The sequence below is a fragment of the Bos taurus genome, chromosome 21 (assembly GCF_002263795.3).
Source record: "Bos taurus isolate L1 Dominette 01449 registration number 42190680 breed Hereford chromosome 21, ARS-UCD2.0, whole genome shotgun sequence".
Classification (NCBI taxonomy): Eukaryota; Metazoa; Chordata; class Mammalia; order Artiodactyla; family Bovidae; genus Bos; species Bos taurus.
In genome coordinates this window covers 47,911,021-47,930,031 of record NC_037348.1, presented here as the reverse complement: position 1 = coordinate 47,930,031, position 19,011 = coordinate 47,911,021, and the positions used below count along the sequence as shown (strand labels likewise).

At 37.6% G+C, this 19,011-nt stretch overlaps 1 protein-coding gene across 6 annotated transcripts in view; it reads right to left on the bottom strand.

The window, feature by feature from the left end:
- The window catches only part of TTC6 (tetratricopeptide repeat domain 6), a 201,541-nt gene that overhangs the window by 68,875 nt on the left and 113,655 nt on the right, over positions 1 to 19,011 (bottom strand). For 5 of the 6 annotated variants that reach the window (XM_024982079.2, XM_024982078.2, XM_010817188.4 and 2 more), the window contains 6 exons: positions 13,376 to 13,468; positions 10,773 to 10,847; positions 7,750 to 8,123; positions 5,078 to 5,528; positions 3,949 to 4,078; positions 2,767 to 2,939 (listed from right to left, as the gene is read on the bottom strand). In XM_024982079.2, the coding sequence (XP_024837847.1) occupies positions 2,767 to 2,939; positions 3,949 to 4,078; positions 5,078 to 5,528; positions 7,750 to 8,123; positions 10,773 to 10,847; positions 13,376 to 13,468 (1,296 nt within the window). Of the gene's footprint in view, positions 1 to 2,766; positions 2,940 to 3,948; positions 4,079 to 5,077; positions 5,529 to 7,749; positions 8,124 to 10,772; positions 10,848 to 13,375; positions 13,469 to 19,011 lie in introns of those variants that run through there. The other variant, XM_059879347.1, reaches the window with a different exon arrangement.

Below are 19,011 nucleotides of genomic sequence, written 5' to 3'. Positions count from 1 at the left end.
AACAAGAATTTAGAATTAAAACTCAGAAGTTCAAGGTTACAATTCTGCTGCAATCAGTGGAATATCTGCCTGACTACAGACTCAAAACATAGGCTAGCAAAAATTCACTCCCTCAAGGGGTTCTCTGATATCTCCCAATCAAATATAAATTTCCCCCTATCATCAATAAATATTTCATTTATTAAGCTAAAGGCAAAGGAAAAGAGGCAAGATATACCCATTTGAATGCAGAGTTCCAAAGAATAACAAGGAAAGATAAGAAAGCCTTCCTCAGTGATCAATGAAATCAGAAAACAATAGAATGGGAAGGACTAGAGGTTTCTTCAAGAAAATCAGAGATACCTTGGGGACATTTCACGCAAAGATGGGCTCAATAAAGGACAGAAATGGTATGAACCTAACAGAGCAGAAGATACTAAGAAGAGGTGGCAAGAATACAGAGAAGAACTGTGCAGAAAAGATCTTCACTACCCAGATAAGCATGATTCTGTGATCACTCACCTAGAGCCAGACATCCTGGTATGTGAAGTCAAGTGGGCCTTAGGAAGCATCACTAAGAACAAAGCTAGTAGAGGTGATGGAATTCCAGTTGAGCTATTCCAAATCCTGAAAGATGATGCTGTGAAAGTGCTGCACTCAATATGCCAGCAAATTTGGAAAACTCAGCAGTGGCCACAGGACTGGAAAAGGTCGGTTTTCATTCCAATCCCAAGAAAGGCAATGCCAAAGAATGCTCAAACTACCGCACAATTGCACTCATCTCACACGCTAGCAAAGTAATGCTCACAATTCTCCAAGCCAGGCTTCAACAGTATGTGAACTGTGAACTTCCAGATGTTCAACCTGGATTTAGAAAAGCCAAGAGGAACCAGAGATCAAATTGCCAACACACTGTATCATCGAAAAATAAGAGAGTTCCAGAAAAACATCTGCTTCTGCTTTATTGTCTATGCCAAAGTCTTTGACTGTGTGGATCACAATAAACTGGAAAATTCTTCAAGAGATGTGAATACCAGACCACCTTACCTGCCTCCTGAGAAATCTGTATGCAGGTCAAGAAGCAACAGTTAGAACTGGACATGGAACAACAGACTGGTTCCAAATCAGGAAACAAGTATGCCAAGGCTGTATTGTCACCCTGCTTATTTAACTTATATGCAGAGTACATCATGAGAAACACTGGGCTGGATGAAGCACAAGCTGGAATCAAGATTGCCGGCAGAAATATCAATAACCTCAGATATGCAGATGACATCACCCTTATGGAAGAAAGTGATGAAAGTAAAAGAGGAAAGTGAAAAAGCTGGCTTAAAAGTCAGCATCTAAAATACTCAGATCATGGCATCTGGTCCCATCACTTCATGGCAAATAGATGGGGAAGCAATGGAAACAGTGACAGACTTTAATTTTTTGGGCTCCAAAATCACTGCAGATGGTGACTGTAACCATGAAATTAAAAGATGCTTGCTCCTTGGAAGAAAGCTATGATCAACCTAGATAGCATGTTAAAAAGCAGAGACACTACTTTGCCAACAAAGGTCCATCTAGTCAAAGCTATGGTTTTCCCAATAGTCATGTATGGATGTGAGAATTGGACTATAAAGAAAACTGAGCACCGAAGAATTGATGCTTTTGAACTGTGTTGTTGGAAAAGACTCTTGAGAGTCTCTTGGACTGCAAGGAAATTAAACCAGACTATCCTAAAGGAAATCAGTCCTGATATTCATTGGAAGGACTGATGCTAAAGCTGAAACTCCAATTCTTTGGCCACTTGATGCAAAGAACTGACTCATTAGAAAAGGCCCTGATGCTGGGAAAGATTGAGGGTGGAAGGAGAAGGGTATGACAGAGGATAAGATGCTTGGATGGCATCACTGACTCAGTGAACATGAGTTTGAGTGAGCTCTGGGAGTTGGTGATGGACAGGGAAGCCTGGAGTGCTGCAGTCCATGGGGTCGCAAAGAATCGGACATGACTGAGTGACTAAACAGAACTGATCATCTTTATTTCCATCACAGCATTCATTACAATTAGTAATTATATATTAGTATATATATTTATTTATTTAATATTTGTTCTTTATACTATAGGCTCCATGTAAGCATGAAACATGTCTGTTTTATTCACCAATATTTATCCATTTTATTACCCAGTGCCTTAGGCAATAAATATTTGTGAGTGAATGAATGAATTAATGAGCCAGTAAGCAGTCTTTGAAACCAGACAGGTTTACTACAGAAGAAAATCACCAGATCTCAGTGTCAAGAAGTGGAAAATTATTTTCTCCTCTGAAAGGAAGAAGCACTCTTCAAAGGTTTCTTTCTTCACTGCTTCATTTCGATATTTGGCAAAACTAATACAACACTGTAAAGTTTAAAAATAAAATAAAATTTAAAAAATAATAATAATAAAGTTAAAAAAAAAAAAAAAACATCCAAAGGAAGACAGCTGGAAAGTCAAGGCTCCATCAGAGTAGCCTGAATGCTCCCATACCCAACTCTGATGGAAATCCATTCATTCAAAAATATCATTGATGTATTGTTAATATCAATTCCACTAATGAATATTCTAGGATCTAATCTAAAATAAATTAATTTTGACTATATAACATATGAAAGAATTTCAACAATTTGTTATAAATTAGGATATTATGCTCTAAAATATATAAATATATTAGATAATTTGTATTTATATAATTAGGATTTTATATCATGTTCTAAAATATACAAATATATAAATGGCAGCATTATATGTAATACAGCTTACTTTAGAAAAGTCGTCAATGGCCAGCATTTTGTTTTCTTTTTCATACATCTCACCCCTCCTGAAGTACATATCAGCGTCCATGGGCCTGCACTTGATTGCCTGAGTATAATTTAGAATTGCCAAAGTAATTTCATTTTTTTCTCTGAAAATTTCTGCTCTTGAAAAATATGCATCTAAAGAAAATTAAGAGGGTAAAATTTAGTGTTACAGTCCTAAATTTTAAGAGATTAATCCTTCACCCTCTAAAAATGTAGTCTTAGAAAAATATATCTCTATTTTACTCTCTTTGTCATTTAATACTTGTTCTTTTGTTCAACAATGCAAAATTCATTTTCACAGACTGGATAAATATTTATGTTAAAAGTGCTTTCAATTTCATCAACAAAAATTACCTTTTACCTTTTTATATATCTAAAACGTCTCATAATCTTTTAATGTTCATAGTAAAAAGTTATGGACTTTTAGCAGAGATCAGCACAGAGTTAAAAAAAATATATTTATTTAGCTCGTTATATTTTAGGGGTATGTTGTGAGTGTTGGAGATACAAAGATGAATATGACATTTTCTCATTTCTCAAAAGTTCCATGCCTAGTCATTCAGCTTGATTAGAGAATAGTACATAAACACAAAGCTATCTTTTTCATCCAACTGAGAAGTTTTAAGAATGGTAAAGAATCTGCTTGCCAATGCAGGAAATTCAGGAAACACCAGTTCAATCCCAGGTTCAGGAAGATCCCCTAGAGGAAGAAATGGCAACCCACTCCAGTATTCTTGCCTAGAGAATCCTATGGATAGAGGAGCTTGGTGGGCTGTAGTCTGTGGGGTCACAAAGAACTGGACACAACTGAGCAATTGAGCACTCACACATGGAAAATTACTGCAACTCTAATTCAGACTAAATTTGTGAATTATTTCTATAAAAACTGTAAGTTTATCTTACAAAATAAGCAGTAAGAAACCAATTTATTGTAATGTATACCAAAGATATTAACATTTCAAACTATGATAAATATCTTTTAAAACAACAGGATCACAAGAGTCCTATATTTACAATATCAAGAGTAAATTTAACTTAGGAAAGTTACAAACATTTGCGGAGACTTACATGTCTTGAATTATATATCTTTATACCACTAAATGACCAAAGCTTAGGTTAAGATATAACTGCACAGACAACCCACCTGCATTATTTTTATTGTATTTATTTATAAAATTCAAGTCATCCAAAGCTTCATTAATTTTGTCTTGGAAAAGATAAATGAAATGTCGGTGCCAATAGGCATTGAGGAACAATGGCTCCAAGATTATAGCCTAGAAAATAGATGTATAAATTCAATTTAAATTGATTAAGGGAAGAAAGCCTATCAACTAAACTTTCAAACATTGCTGACTTAAACAGCTTTAAGTGTGTATAGTATAATATGATGCCTCTGAATCTGTCAAAACCTAGTGTTTTTAAGGCTAATTATTTGAAAATGTCAGAATTTTCTAATCCTATAAAGTTGGCTTAAAGCTCGACATTCAGTAAACGAAGATCATGGCATCCAGTCCCACCACTTTATGGGAAATAGATGGGGAAACAGTGGAAACAGTGTCAGACTTTATTTTTGGGGGCTCCAAAATCACTGCAGATGGTGACTGCAGCCATGAAATTAAAAGATGCTTACTCCTTGGAAGGAAAGTTATGACCAACCTAGATAGCATGTTCAAAAGCAGAGACATTACTTTGCCAACAAAGGTTCGTCTAGTCAAGTCTATGGTTTTTCCTGTGGTCATGTATGGATGTGAGAGTTGAACTGTGAAGAAGGCTGAGCACCAAAGAATTGATGCTTTTGAACTGTGGTGTTGGAGAAGACTTTTGCAAGTCCCTTGGACTGCAAGGAGATCCAACCAGTCCATTCTGAAGGAGATCAGCCCTGGGATTTCTTTGGAAGGAATGATGCTAAAGCTGAAACTCCAGTACTTTGGCCACCTCATGTGAAGAGTTGACTCATTGGAAAAGACCCTGATGCTGGGAGGGATTGGGGGCAGGAGGAGAAGGGGACGACAGAGGATGAGATGGCTGGATGGCATCACTGACTCAATGAACGTGAGTCTCAGTGAACTCCGGGAGTTGGTGATGGACAGGGAGGTCTGGCGTCCTGTGATTCATGGGGTCGCAAAGAGTCGGACACGACTGAGCGACTGATCTGATCTGATCTGATATACATAATACAAGTATTCATTATTCAAAATTCTAGTAAAAGTTAATACATAATTATAAGTAAGGATAAATTGTTAGTACTATTATTTTGATTACATAAAACTTACTTCCTGTAGATCATTCATGGCACTCTGTAACTTTCCCAGTTTCCTATAAAGAGCTCCACGCCTACAATATAAAAATGCAGGATATTTCTTCTTACTATTTATTTCTTCAGTCAAAATCTCCACTTCAGACTCATAATGTTTAATGACTGCTGGAGGAAGACCACAGGTCAAAGAATCACTCAATTCTAGCTTTGTTGATTGTTTCAATATTTCAAATGAGTCTTCGTCAACAGATATTTTAACTCTCGGGGTTGTCTTCTTTTGCTTAGGCTGAGAGACCATCTCAGGAGTCCATGTTTGAGGATCATTATGTTCTAGAATTCTCTTAATTTGGGCACGTTTGTCAGAATTTAAACACAAAGGTGCACTGGGACACCGAAGTACACGTTCATAGAGTGGAATTCTGAGCAAATACTTCTTCTGTCCAGGAAGGACTCCGTGGGACACTGATCTAGTATGCAAAAGGGTGATTCTTAAATTACAGAAATATAATTTTTATAACCAATAAATCAACTCAGTGACAATTACTATTTCTCTGTTATCAAAATAAAATTACATGGTACTTTTATGTAAACCAAGTCCTTCTGTTCATTCATTTAGATCGTGTGAAGAATCTATGTTGAGGTTATGAAAGCAGAAGACTGTTATTAAAGATACAGCCTCTGTAAAGAACTGAATAAGAGGTCAGTGCTCCTTCCAGGCTTAATTTATATCCCCCCCCCAAACCAGAGGAAATCCAATCTCCGGAGAATTGAGGAGTTAAAACTTGGTGTGCAAAAGGAAATGTATCCAAATGGTTGGCAAGGACATGAACTTGAGGAAGCAGGAAGAAGCAAAGATTTTACTCCACAGCAGACCAACAAAAAGACATCCCAGACTTCATTCCAAACTTCGTAGGCTATCAATTTAGATGACATCTAATACGTTTTCAAATGCTATGTTTCTAGGATCATCTCCGCAAACTCTCCATTTCCCACACAGTTTTCATTCAGAAGCATTCACTGTATGCTGGTGCTGTTATAGCCACGTGAGAGAACAAACACACTCTATTGGAAGGAAAAAAAATTAAACACCATCATTTCATAAATATTTACCAAGTGTGTACTATGAGAAAGGCCTGTGCTAAAGGAAAGGGAATAAAAGTGAGAAAAGTCAGTATCCTTCTGCTTCCTTACTCGGTGACACTCCTCACCCCTCTCCACACTTCAGTGCAAGCCTCCATCATCTCTTCAGTCTAGAGTACAATAACATCTTAAATCCCTGCTTGTACTCTTGGTCTCATCCATTCTCCACATGGCAGCCAGCATATTTTGTTTTTTTTTTTAAACAAATGTAAATTAGATCATGTCACTCCCTCCAAGAGCTTTCCCTAGTACCTAGAATACAAATCAAGCTTTTCATCATAGCCTACAAGACAACACGATGAGACCCCAGCAAATATCTCTAATAACACTACTCTCTAGCCTCCCACTGTTCTAGGCTTAGGGCAAGCCTCAAAGCCATTCCATTTTCCAGTCCTTCAGAGTGGCTGACTCCTTCTCAATTCCTATTTCTGGTCAAAGGACACCCTGGAAAGACCATCTGTGCCAAATAGATTTCGTTTCCACCTCTACATTTATCTCTATTCTCTATCTTGTCCTTTGCCCTGGAGTACTAGTCTATACAGACTATATACATAGGAATACTTGCTTTCTTCTAATCAAGTATGTTCAGTTAGGAGCCCTGAAAAGAGAGTTCAAGCAAAGTCATAGTATTTATTCCTCCCGGCCCCTCCTGAAAGGTTGCCTCAAACTGGCTGTGATCTTTGACCAAAGTTCACTACTTCTTTCAAGGAAATCCTTTCCATAAAATTCCTTTCTTCCAGGTTCTAGTAATCATTCTCTCTTTTTGTCCTCTCATACTGAGGGGTAGAGACTGGCTCTATTATTTCTAGCCCCAGGATAGCACTCTAGCATTTTTGATTTCCTTATGCCCACATCTTTGTAAAATGCCCTTTGTTATACCTCTCTATAATTATTCTAAATTGAGAGTGCTATCTGTTTACTTCTGAGACCCTGACTGATAAATTAATTGGCACCAGAGATGGGCCCAGGAAAAGCTACGGTTTATAGTCAAAGCTATGGTTTTTCCAGTAGTCATGTATGGATGTGAGAGTTGGACCATAAAGAAGGCTGAGCACTGAAGAATTGATGTTTTTGAACTGTGGCATTGGAGAAGACTCTTGGGAGTCCCTTGGATTGCAAGGAGATTCAATCAGTCCATCCGAAAGGAAATCAGTCCTGAATATTCACTGGAAGGACAGATGCTAAAGCTAAAGCTCCAATACTTTGGCCACCTGATGTGAAGTGCCGACTCATTAGAAAAGACCCTGAGGCTGGAAAAGATTGAAGGCAGGAGGAGAAGGGGACGACAGAGGACAAGATGGTTGGATGGCATCACCAACTCAAGGGACATGAGTCTGAGCAAGCTCCGGGGTATGGTGAAGGACAGGGAAGCCGGGTGTGCTGCAGTCCATGGGGTTGCAAAGAGTCAGACATGACTGAGCGACTGAAAACCAGAGACGGACCCAGGAAATATACATACAAAAGGATCCTTCAATGAGTGAATTATAAAACTAAAGCCCAAACCATAATATATTTCTTAAGCTATAACAAATGTTGATTAAATGAGACCTTTCAAGAATTTTTGGAGGCTTGGATAACTCATCATACACCAGTGTAAGTTTACTGAGTCTCAGTCCTTTCCTCCGCCTCATCTTCTTTTTCTTGGGATAAACAATGTAAGTAATGCCAGCTTGTCGAGATGCTTCAATGAGAGTGAAAGACAGGTCTCTTGAACCATATCTGCAGTGCATGTAGTCTAAGATAGAATCTATATTTTCTTTCTCAGAGACAGATTCCTTAGTTTCTTTTTGCTCAGTCATCCAACGCTCCAACTCCTTTGCTTTTTGAAGCATCACCTCTTTTATATTGCTTTTCATGTCATCCTGAAACTCTGATAGAACTACGGTCTCCTCCTTATTCAACTCAACTGCAGATTTTACTCTCTTATTCATAAGGAAACAAAAAATTGAAAAATATAAAATCAATTTAGTTGCTATACATTTAAAATTAATTCAGTTATAATTACTGTTAATTTAATTTGGTCACCATTGAAAAATTTCAAATCATCTATTCTTGATGTATTTCAAGTGAGCTTATAAGTTAACAGTGGGTTAGTTAAAGCAAAGTACAATAATTTGGTCACATGACATCTCATTAGCTATATAAAAATAACGCCATAAAGTAGATATGAATTGTGATTTTATATATTCTTAATTTAAAGAGAATGCTCTTTACATATCCAAATAAAGTATGTGCTCTACTTTTAATTTAATGCAAAAAAATGGTGAGTGAAATGAAACTTGCTAAGTCATATCCAACTCTTTGCCACCCATGGACTATACAGTCCATGGAATTCTCCAGGCCAGAATACTGGAGTGTGTAGCCGTTCCCTTCCCCAGGGGGTCTTTCCAACCCAGGGATTGAACCCAGGTCTCCCACATTGCAGGTGGATTCTTTACCTGCTGAGCCACCAGAGAAGCCCAGGAATACTGAAATGGATAGCCTAGCCCTTCTCTTGCAGATCTTCCCAACCCAGGAATCAAACCAGGGTCTCCTGCATTGCAGGCAGAGCAAAAATTACTAAAATGCCTCACCTTATTACATCAGTTTGTAAGTCTATTTTCAAAAGCACCTTAATAACACAGAATTCCTATACTTAATATTCAATTATTTTCAATTCAATATTTATAGGCTTACATAACAGAATTTCAACCTAACATTCATTTTATCTAATCATTAGAGAATCAATTTTCAATAATAATATTATTACAATACATTAATGAATTATTTATAATAATTATGCATTAGTACTTGAAACTCTAACAACATTCATTACAAATAAAAGAGAGATTAGCTCCAATCCTTTGATATACCATTTCTTGCCCATTGAGCTACTGTCAATAAATAATTGCATTTAATTTTGCTAGTAAATAATTCATTACAGAAATATTTTTCTTAATAGTGAATATAGACCCAAATTCCAAACCCAAATAACAATTCCATACAAGCTAGTTGTATATTTTAAGATGTACTAAAATAGAGATATTGACCTTCTCTGTGACTTACTATATATACTAACCCCATGTCAAGAAACTGTATTTAACTCAATATGAACTTAGAACAGAGAAATACCAATTATAGAACATATGTATGTGTACATATATATATATGTACATATATATACACATATGTATATGTGTATATGTGTATATATATGTGTATATATATGTACATATGTATATATGTGTGTGTATATATATACACATATATGTGTATATATATATATATCAAAAAATAAACACATATGTATGTACCAAGAAAAAGTGGAATATTCCTGAAAAAAGTAAAACATTAAATTATTCTTCAAATAATTTTTCTGGCCGCTTCTCTCTTCTCCTTCTGGGACCTTTATAATGTGAATGCTATTCTGCCTGATGTTGTACCAGAGGTCCTTTAAGGTAGCCTCACTTTTTAAAATTCTTTTTTCATTTTGCTGCCTAACAGTGATCTCTGTTGCTTTTCCTTCTTGCTTGTCAATTCATGCTTCTCCTTCATTCAGAGATTTAAAAATGGTGCCCACCAGCACATCTGAAGTCCCAACAGGTTTCTGCCTCTCCAGCAGCTGCTTTAATTTCAGGAAGTAGGTGTCCCACACTTATAATCTATGCTTTAAAACGGTGAGCCCACCTTGCAGTCCTGGCACACCAGGGAACCAGGTCACGAGGAAGGGAGGGCTTCATGTACTCCCACCATTTCTTCCACCTTCAGTCTCTACACCTTCTGCAGAGCTTCCAACAGTGCAACATTGGGACAGAACATCTGGAGTTTCACAACTGGGAGCCACTATGAGGAGGGCCCACGGAAGAATATACCATTTTCAGTGGAAAACAAGTGGAGGTTACTAACTATGATAACTTTGGGTCTGGATTTGCTGAACCTTTCTTTACAGTAAGACACCAACTTCTTAAGAAGTAATCCATGAGACAGACATGCAGAGGAGCATATTAAGAGGTGCAATCTCTGAAAAAAGGATTAAACTCTGGAACTCAGCATCCTAGATATGTTTGTAAATAAACTTACAGCATAAAACAAACTGTGAGCTCAATGCAAATGGTAGAGCAACATATAAGTGACTTGACTTATAATATACCAAGTGAAGTCAGGTTTTCCCTTGTGGCTCAGCTGGTAAAGAATCACCTGCAATGCAGGAGACGTGGGTTCGATCCCTGGGTTGGGAAGATCCCCTGGAGAAGGGAAAGGCTACCCACTCCGGTATTCTGGCCTGGAGAACTCCAGTGGGGTCACAGAGTCGGACACGACTAAGCAACTTTCACTTTCACTTTTCACTTTCAAGTAAAGTCAAGTATGACTATGAGACACTTCCAAGAGATGCTGAAAACCTTAAATTGGCACTACGCACAGCAATCTTACAGAGGCCACCAAATCCTCAGTTAAATCCAAAATTTCAATCAACTCTGTATGAATCAAGTGATCATGCTATTTTAGGAAAGCAAACAAAAAGCATAGGTGGTAATTATTACTAGAAATGTGAACATTTCCTTTCAATAACAAAAACTGAAAAATTATCGTACCTTTAATTCAGTAGACTGTGTGCTGAAACGTTTTTGGATATTTTCAAATGATGCAGCTTTTCTCAGGAAAAAAAGCTGTAAAATAGTCAAATGACAAATATACATTGACTCTACATACTATTTGGTAAACTAAAATATCAGATGACAATTGGCTAGTGATAACTGAGTAAATTAGAGTAAATGCAAAAATACTAATTAAAATACAGGTTCTTACTGATTTTGAAATCACTATGTTCACACATAGGGTCAGAACTTAAAATCCATCAATTTAGTAGTAGTTGAGTAGTTTAGTTGCTCAGTCGTGTCTGACTCTTTGCGACCCCATGGACTGCAGCATGCCAGGCTTCCCTGTCCATCACCAACTCCCAGAGTTTACCCAAACTCATCTCCGTTGAATCCAACCATCTCATCCTCTGTGATCCCGTTCTCCTCCCACCTTCAATCTTTCCCAGCAACAGGGTCTTTTCAAATGAGTCAGTTTTTCCCATCAGGTGGCCAAAGTATTGGAGTTTCAGCTTCAGCATCAATGAATATTCCAATGAATATTCAGGACTGATTTCCTTTCAGATGGACTGGTTAGATCTCCTTTCTGTTTAAGGGACTCTCAAGAGTCTTTTCCAACAACACAGTTCAATTCTTTGGCACTCAACTTTCTTTATAGTCCAACTCTCACATCCATACATGACTACTGGAGATGGATCTTTGTTGGCAAAGTAATCTCTCTGCTTTTTAATACGCTGTCTATATTGGTCATAACTTTTTTTCCAAGGAGCAAGCATCTTTTAATTTCATGGCTGCTGCTGCTAAGTCGCTTCAGTCGTGTCTGACTCTGTGTGACCCCATAGACGGCAGCCCACCAGGCTCCGCCGTCCCTGGGATTCTCCAGGCAAGAACACTGGAGTGGGTTGCCATTTCCTTATCCAATTTCATGGCTGCATTCACACAAATATTACTTACCATGAGAACTAGTACACTTAAAGAGTTGGGAAGTACTACCACACCAGGTAGGGTGGAAAGTACGAAAAACTAACATGTTTCAGGTATGATGGTGGAAAAAGACATAAAGTAGTAACTATAATTCACAGCAGCTGTAACAGTGACTGTAAGGATAGCATGAATCAGGTGTAAAGAGAGCACAGGAGAGGCAGAGGTCAATTCAGAATGAGAAGGAACCTGGCTTGACCAGCTAGAAGAGGTACCATTAGGGCCAGGCTGTGAAAGGTAGTGACATTTTCTCTATGTGACTGAGGATGGGTTGAGAACATGCCAGGCCAACGCAATAGCCTAAATAAGCAGAGAAGTGTCAAAGTTCTGGGATGTTAGTCCCCAAGGACTCTGGTGCAAGCAGAGAACAGAGTACATGGAGGTTACATGGAAGCAGAGGCACAATAGGAGGTAAGACAGAAAATATAGCTGAGGCCACGTTATGAGACTTAGAGAAGCACTCTGACTTTGATAGGTGATGTTATTCAGTTTGTTGAGATTGAGTGATGTAATTACACCTGTGTTTTAAGAATATTGCAAGGGGCAACAGGGAGGTTAGATTAGAAACAGCTATTAAAAACGGGAATACCTGACAGGTTAGGTACAAGTAATGCTACTACAGTAGTCCATGCATTTCAAACTAGAAAGTGTCATTTGTTGGTTCAATTAATTTTTATGTGATGGTCACTGTTCTAGGTGCTGTGGATAAAAAACAAGAATGATATGACCTCCATATCATTCAGACTGATGAGAAATAAAAAGCTCAAACATACATAAGGACAAATATTTAATAAGAAATAGTTATCTATATTAAAATAGCAAAAGTGATCTACACTAAATAGAAACATTACCTCAAAAAAATATATCACCTGACTATACGGGGAATACAGAAAGAGGTACAGAACCATATTAACCTAGTGTAATTGACTAGAACAGGGATCTGATTTGTCCCAAGTTAACAAAGACTCTCTACTCTGTGGCACTCAGCATCCTAAGATATCATCAAGGGGAGTAGAGGGCTGGAGGCCTTAAGGAAAGAAAAATAAAACCATTTCCTCTTTGTCCCTTATAAAGTTCAGGATATTTATAAAGCCAGTGATATAAACTTCATACCTGTCTTCTTCCCTCAATCGCTGTCTCTTTTCTCTCCAACTGTGTTTATCATTTAGTTATTTTACTTAGATACACTTTAGTGACTATAAAATCATGGGCACAAATCCAGTCATCACTTAGAGAATTCAGTGTTACTCTGTTTCATAGCCATAAACAATCCCCTCCCCTCATTTGGTAAAAAGATTCATCAGCATGTTCTTTTGATCATTTAAGACCTGGGCAAGCAGTGACAAATGATGGAAAAAATAGACATTGTAGGAATTTCAGTAGAACTCACAGCAGATATCCTACTACTGATTAGTAAATGACATATTCTGAGTGTCATAAAGACAGCATATTTGAAAAAGAGGAAATATGTCCTCTGCAAACATTCTGGTCAACGCACTGAGGCATTTCCCAGAATGAGGAAACGTCAAGAAATTACTTGTGAAATCACTAGAAATAATATCTACACTGCAGGAAGACAAAGACACCAACCCATAAGTTAGACTAAAAATTATACTTACCCTGGAACTTCTCCTATGCTGATTTAAAGTAATGACACTTTCCTTGCTTTCAGATGTAAATTTCTCAATTAAAATTCTGCTTGTTTGTGCACTCTGTGATAAAAGAAAGATAACAGTTTTAAACTATATAGTAGAATACTTCTAATTCAGAGCCTATGATTACTGTTGTTACATACTAAAACGTTATTACCAAAAGAGCAATACATAGGAAAGTATAATTCTAGAAAAAAAAACATAGATCAAACTCCAGCTGCAGCCCTAGTATTTGGCTAAAACCCACAATATGGCTTTGGCACTGGACCTTAGCCAAACCGATACTTCCACATTATTTCTTACACTCTTGGACTCAGGACAATCAATGATCCTGTGACCTCATAGAGTGGTATTGAAGCTCTTCAGCATATTAACATCAGGATTATGAACAAAACATGCTATTTAGAGCTATTATCAATATGTGACTATTCACTGACAAATACAAGCAAACATTCCAGTATCAACTGGAATGAAAATTTCCTTAAATGCTTTATGGTTTGAATTGTATCAGTCAGTTAGATTATATATATATTTATTGCTGCAACGCAAACTGCTGCAATAGTTATAGTTATTATTAAATGTGCTACTTATCTATCTTGTAACCAGTGATTTGGATATATAGAAACAACTCGAAGACCTAAGTTCCATAGGATTCATGGTGAAGTAAACCATGCTGCTGCTTTGTTTGATGAAATTTTTACATCTCAATTCAGTTCAGTCACTGAGTCGTGTCCGACTCTTTGCAACCCCATGAATCGCAGCACGCCAGGCCTCCCTGTTTATCACCAACTCCCGGAGTTCACTCAGACTCACGTTCATCGAGTCAGTGATGCCATCCAGCCATCTCATCCTCTGTCATCCCCGTCTCCTCCTGCCCCCAATCCCTCCCAGCATCAGAGTCTTTTCCAATGAGTCAACTCTTTGCATGAGGTGGCCAAAGTACTGGAGTTTCAGCTTCAGCATCATTCCCTCCAAAGAAATCCCAGGGCTGATCTCCTTCAGAATGGACTGGTTGGATCTCCTTGCAGTCCAAGGGACTCTCAAGAGTCTTCTCCAACACCACAGTTCAAAAGCATCAATTCTTCGGCGCTCAGCCTTCTTCACAATCCAACTCTCATATCCAAACATGACCACAGGAAAAACCATAGCCTTGACTAGATGGACCTTTGTTGGCAAAGTAATGTCTCTGCTTTTCAATATGCTATCTAGGTTGGTCATAACTTTCCTTCCAAGGAGTAAGCGTCTTTTAATTTCACGGCTGCAGTCACCATCTGCAGTGATTTTGGAGCCCAAAAAAATAAAGTCTGACACTGTTTCCACTGTTTCCCCATCTATTTCCCATGAAGTGATGGGACCCGATGCCATGATCTTCGTTTTCTGAATGTTGAGCTTTAAGCCAACTTTTTCACTCTCCACTTTCACTTTCATCAGAGGCTTTTTAGTTCCTCTTCACTTTCTGCCATAAGGGTGGTGTCATCTGCATATCTCAGGTTATTGATATTTCTCCCGGCAATCTTGATTCCAGCTTGTGCTTCTTCCAGCCCAGCATTTCTCATGATGTACTATGCATATAAGTTAAATAAGCAGGGTGACAATATACAGCCTTGACGTACTCCTTTTCCTATTTGGAACCAGTCTGTTGTTCCATGTCCAGTTCTAACTGTTGCTTCCTGACCTACATACAGATTTCTCAAGAGGCAGGTCAGGTGGTCTGGTATGCCCATCTCTTTCAGAATTTTCCACAGTTTACTGTGATCCACACAGTAAAAGGCTTTGGCATAGTCAATAAAGCAGAAATAGATGCTTTTCTGGAACTCTCTTGCTTTTTCCATGATCCAGCAGATGTTGGCAATTTGAACTCTGGTTCCGCTGCCTTTTCTAAAACCAGCTTGAACATCAGAAAGTTCAGGGTTCACATATTGCTGAAGCCTGGCTTGGAGAATTTTGAGCATTACTTTACTAGCGTGTGAGATGAGTGCAATTGTGCAGTAGTTTGAGCATTCTTTGGCATTGCCTTTCTTTGGGATTGGAATGAAAACTGACCTTTTCCAGTCCTATGGCCACTGCTGAATTTTCCAAACCTGCTGGCATATTGAGTGCAGCACTTTCACAGCATCATCTTTCAGGATTTGGAAGAGCTCTCTGGAATTCCATCACCTCCACTAGCTTTGTTCTTAGTGATGCTTTCTAAGGCCCACTTGACTTCACATTCCAGGATGTCTGGCTCTAGGTGAGTGATCACATTATCGTGATTATCTGGGTCGTGAAGATCTTTTTTGTACAGTTCTTCTGTGTATTCTTGCCTCCTCTTCTTAATATCTTCTGCTTCTGTCAGTCCATACAATTTCTGTCCTTTATCGAGCCCATCTTTGCATGAAATGTTCCCTTGGTATCTCTCATTTTCTTGAAGAGATCTCTCATCTTTCCCATTCTGTTGTTTTCCTCTATTTCTTTGCATTGATTGCTGAGGAAGGCTTCCTTATCTCTCCTTGCTATTTTTTGGAACTCTGCATTCAGATATTTATATCTTTCCTTTTCTCCTTTGCTTTTCGCTTCTCTTCTTTTCACAGCTATTTGTAAGGCCTCCCCAGACTGCCATTCGGCTTTTTTGCATTTCTTTTCCATGGAGATGGTCTTGATCCCTGTCTCCTGTACAATGTCATGAACCTCATTCCATAGTTCATCAGGCACTCTATCTATCAGATCTAGGCCCTTAAATCTATTTCTCACTTCCACTGTATAATCATAAGGGATTTGATTTGGGTCATACCTGAATGGTCTAATGGTTTTCCCTACTTTCTTCAATTTCAGTCTGAATTTGGCAATAAGGAGTTCATGATCTGAGCCACAGTCAGCTCCTTGGTCTTGTTTTTGTTGACTGTATAGAGCTTCTCCATCTTTGGCTGCAAAGAATATAATCAATCTGATTTCGGTGTTGACCATCTGGTGATGTCCATGTGTAGAGTCTTCTCTTGTGTTGTTGGAAGAGGGTGTTTGTTATGACCAGTGCATTTTCTTGGCAAAACTCTATTAGTCTTTGCCCTGCTTCATTCCGTATTCCAAGGCCAAATTTGCCTGTTACTCCAGGTGTTTCTTGACTTCCTACTTTTGCATTCCAGTCCCCTATAATGAAAAGGACATCTTTTTTGGGTGTTAGTTCTAAAAGGTCTTATAGGTCTTCATAGAACCGTTCAACTTCAGCTTCTTCAGCATTACTGGTTGGGGCATAGACTTGGATTACTGTGATATTGAATGGTTTGCCTTGGAAACAAACAGAGATCATTCTGTCGTTTACTAGCATTTAAAAAATTTAAAATATTTATTCAGTAGAAAATGAACTTTTAAAAGTATCATGTAATTATTACTGAGAATGAAACAGATACAGAGAAGGCAATGGCTAATTTTAGTTATCATCAGTATTGAATTTTTGTTCATCCTCTCTGTTGTATTTTTGGAAAGTAGTTATAGCACAATGCAATGTAAGAGAATTACTGGACACTGCAGAAAGATACCTGGTCACTTTCATCATTATTCTTCAAAAACAAAGTATGTGACACACAAGGATTTTGGAATTATTTTGCCATATGCTTACACAAAATATTCAAATATGGAGGAATAGCAGCTATGACATTTTAAAAGAATGCTTTTAACAATAACAAAGACAAAAACCTTAACACTGTGTTTTATATCAAAACAGCAGAACTAACAATCAATGGCTGCTTTGTAAAAAGACAATATGGTTCATATGTTGGAACCTATCAGTATATTACTCCTACCAGCATGCCTTGAGAGGACAATTACAGTAGTGCTTACATATATGTGATGTAAAAATTCTGCTCTATTACAGGAATATTGCTACAATTAGTATGTGTGCAATAAAAGCTGGGATGCAGATGGAAATGGAAACAGTTTTGCTACCTTAAAAGTCAATTATGACTTCTACTTCTAACTATGGCAGGCTAGGTAATTCTAGGAGATCAAACTAGTCAATTCTATAGGAAGTCATCCCTGAATATTCATTGGAAGGACTGATGCTGAAGCTCCAATACTTTGGCTATCTGATGTGAAAAGCCGACTCACTGGAAAAGACCCTGATGCTGGGAAAGATTGAGGGCAGGAGGAGAAGGGTGCAACAAAGGATGGTTGGATAGCATCACTGACTCAATGGACATGAGTTTGTAGCAAACTCTGGGAGATGGTGAAGGACAGAGAAGCATGACACACTACAGTCCATGGAGTCACATAGAGTTGAACAAACTTAGCAACTGAACAAGAACAGCAACAAGCAATTCTTCTGAGAACAACTAGAAAGCATGTATTATGACAAAGGTAATCTTCAAAGCATCAGAGCTAATAATATGATGAAGAGATACTGGGCAAAAAATATAGGAGAAAATCCAAAAACCTGAAAAGGTAAACCCAGTATTCAAAGATGCTTTTGTTCACAAAATGTTTGCCAAAACAGTTGCAAATCTGAGCTGCATATGTGCAACTTTAAGGGGCAAGGGTGACAGACAGGCAAGCCCAGAGTCTCCCTGAAGTATGGAAACTGATTTTATATATATACAATATACAGGTATCCAAGGCTACAAGGATATTACAGGGTTATACCCTAAGATAGGAATGAATGGATGTAAATCAGCATTTGTGTAGACTTGCAGCCTAGGCTCTGTACACAGGTGTTCAAAGAAACTCAAGCTTCAACCTCAGTTTTAAGTTGAACTGTACAGATCTCAAGTTCTGACAAAAAATTTTCTCTAGAGGAAGAACTGCCATTCTAGGTCTCAAATATTTACTAAAAATAATGTTCTAAATACAATGATAAACATTTAAAGACAAGTACCCAAAAATACAAAACACCAGAATGTAATAGAGAAAACAGATAAATTCTAAAAGGAATATAAAACCAAAGTTAAACATGCAGAGAACAAGTTAAACAGTATTATTAGACACAACTGAAGAATTTATGAACCTGAACTATAAGACAGATCAGAAGAAATTGTACAGGATCCAGTATCAAGGGGGGAAAAAGTAGTTAATACATGTAATTAAAGACCCAGAAAATGAAGGACAGAATAGAGGCAAAATGTGAAGAAACAGTAACTAAAAAATTTCCATAGCTGATGAAAGATATCAAACCACAGATTCAAAGATCCCAATCATTCCAAAATATAATAAATAAGAAGAAATCTCCAACTAGACACACCATACTGAAACTTCATGGAAGAAAAAAGAACAGCTTAAAAGTAAAAGGGGGGAGGCAGAGAATTTATTATCAAAGGGTTGTTTGATTTACTATCAAAGAACCTTCAAAGGGTTCATATTTAAGAATCAATTCTCAGTAGCAAGAGTGGATACCAGAAAACTGTGAGACATCATTAGTGTGCTAAAAATAAGTATCTGCAATAATATTATCACAAAGTAAAATATACCTCAAGCATGAAGTAAAATAAAGGCATTTAAAACAAAGAAAAAAACAGAATTTTTACCAACTGTAGACCTACTTCCCTTAAAGCAAATTCTAAAAGATATATTCTAGTAGAAGGCAAAATGATTCCAGACAGAAAGGTCTGAGATGCTTGAAAAGTAGAAAGGAAAAAAGA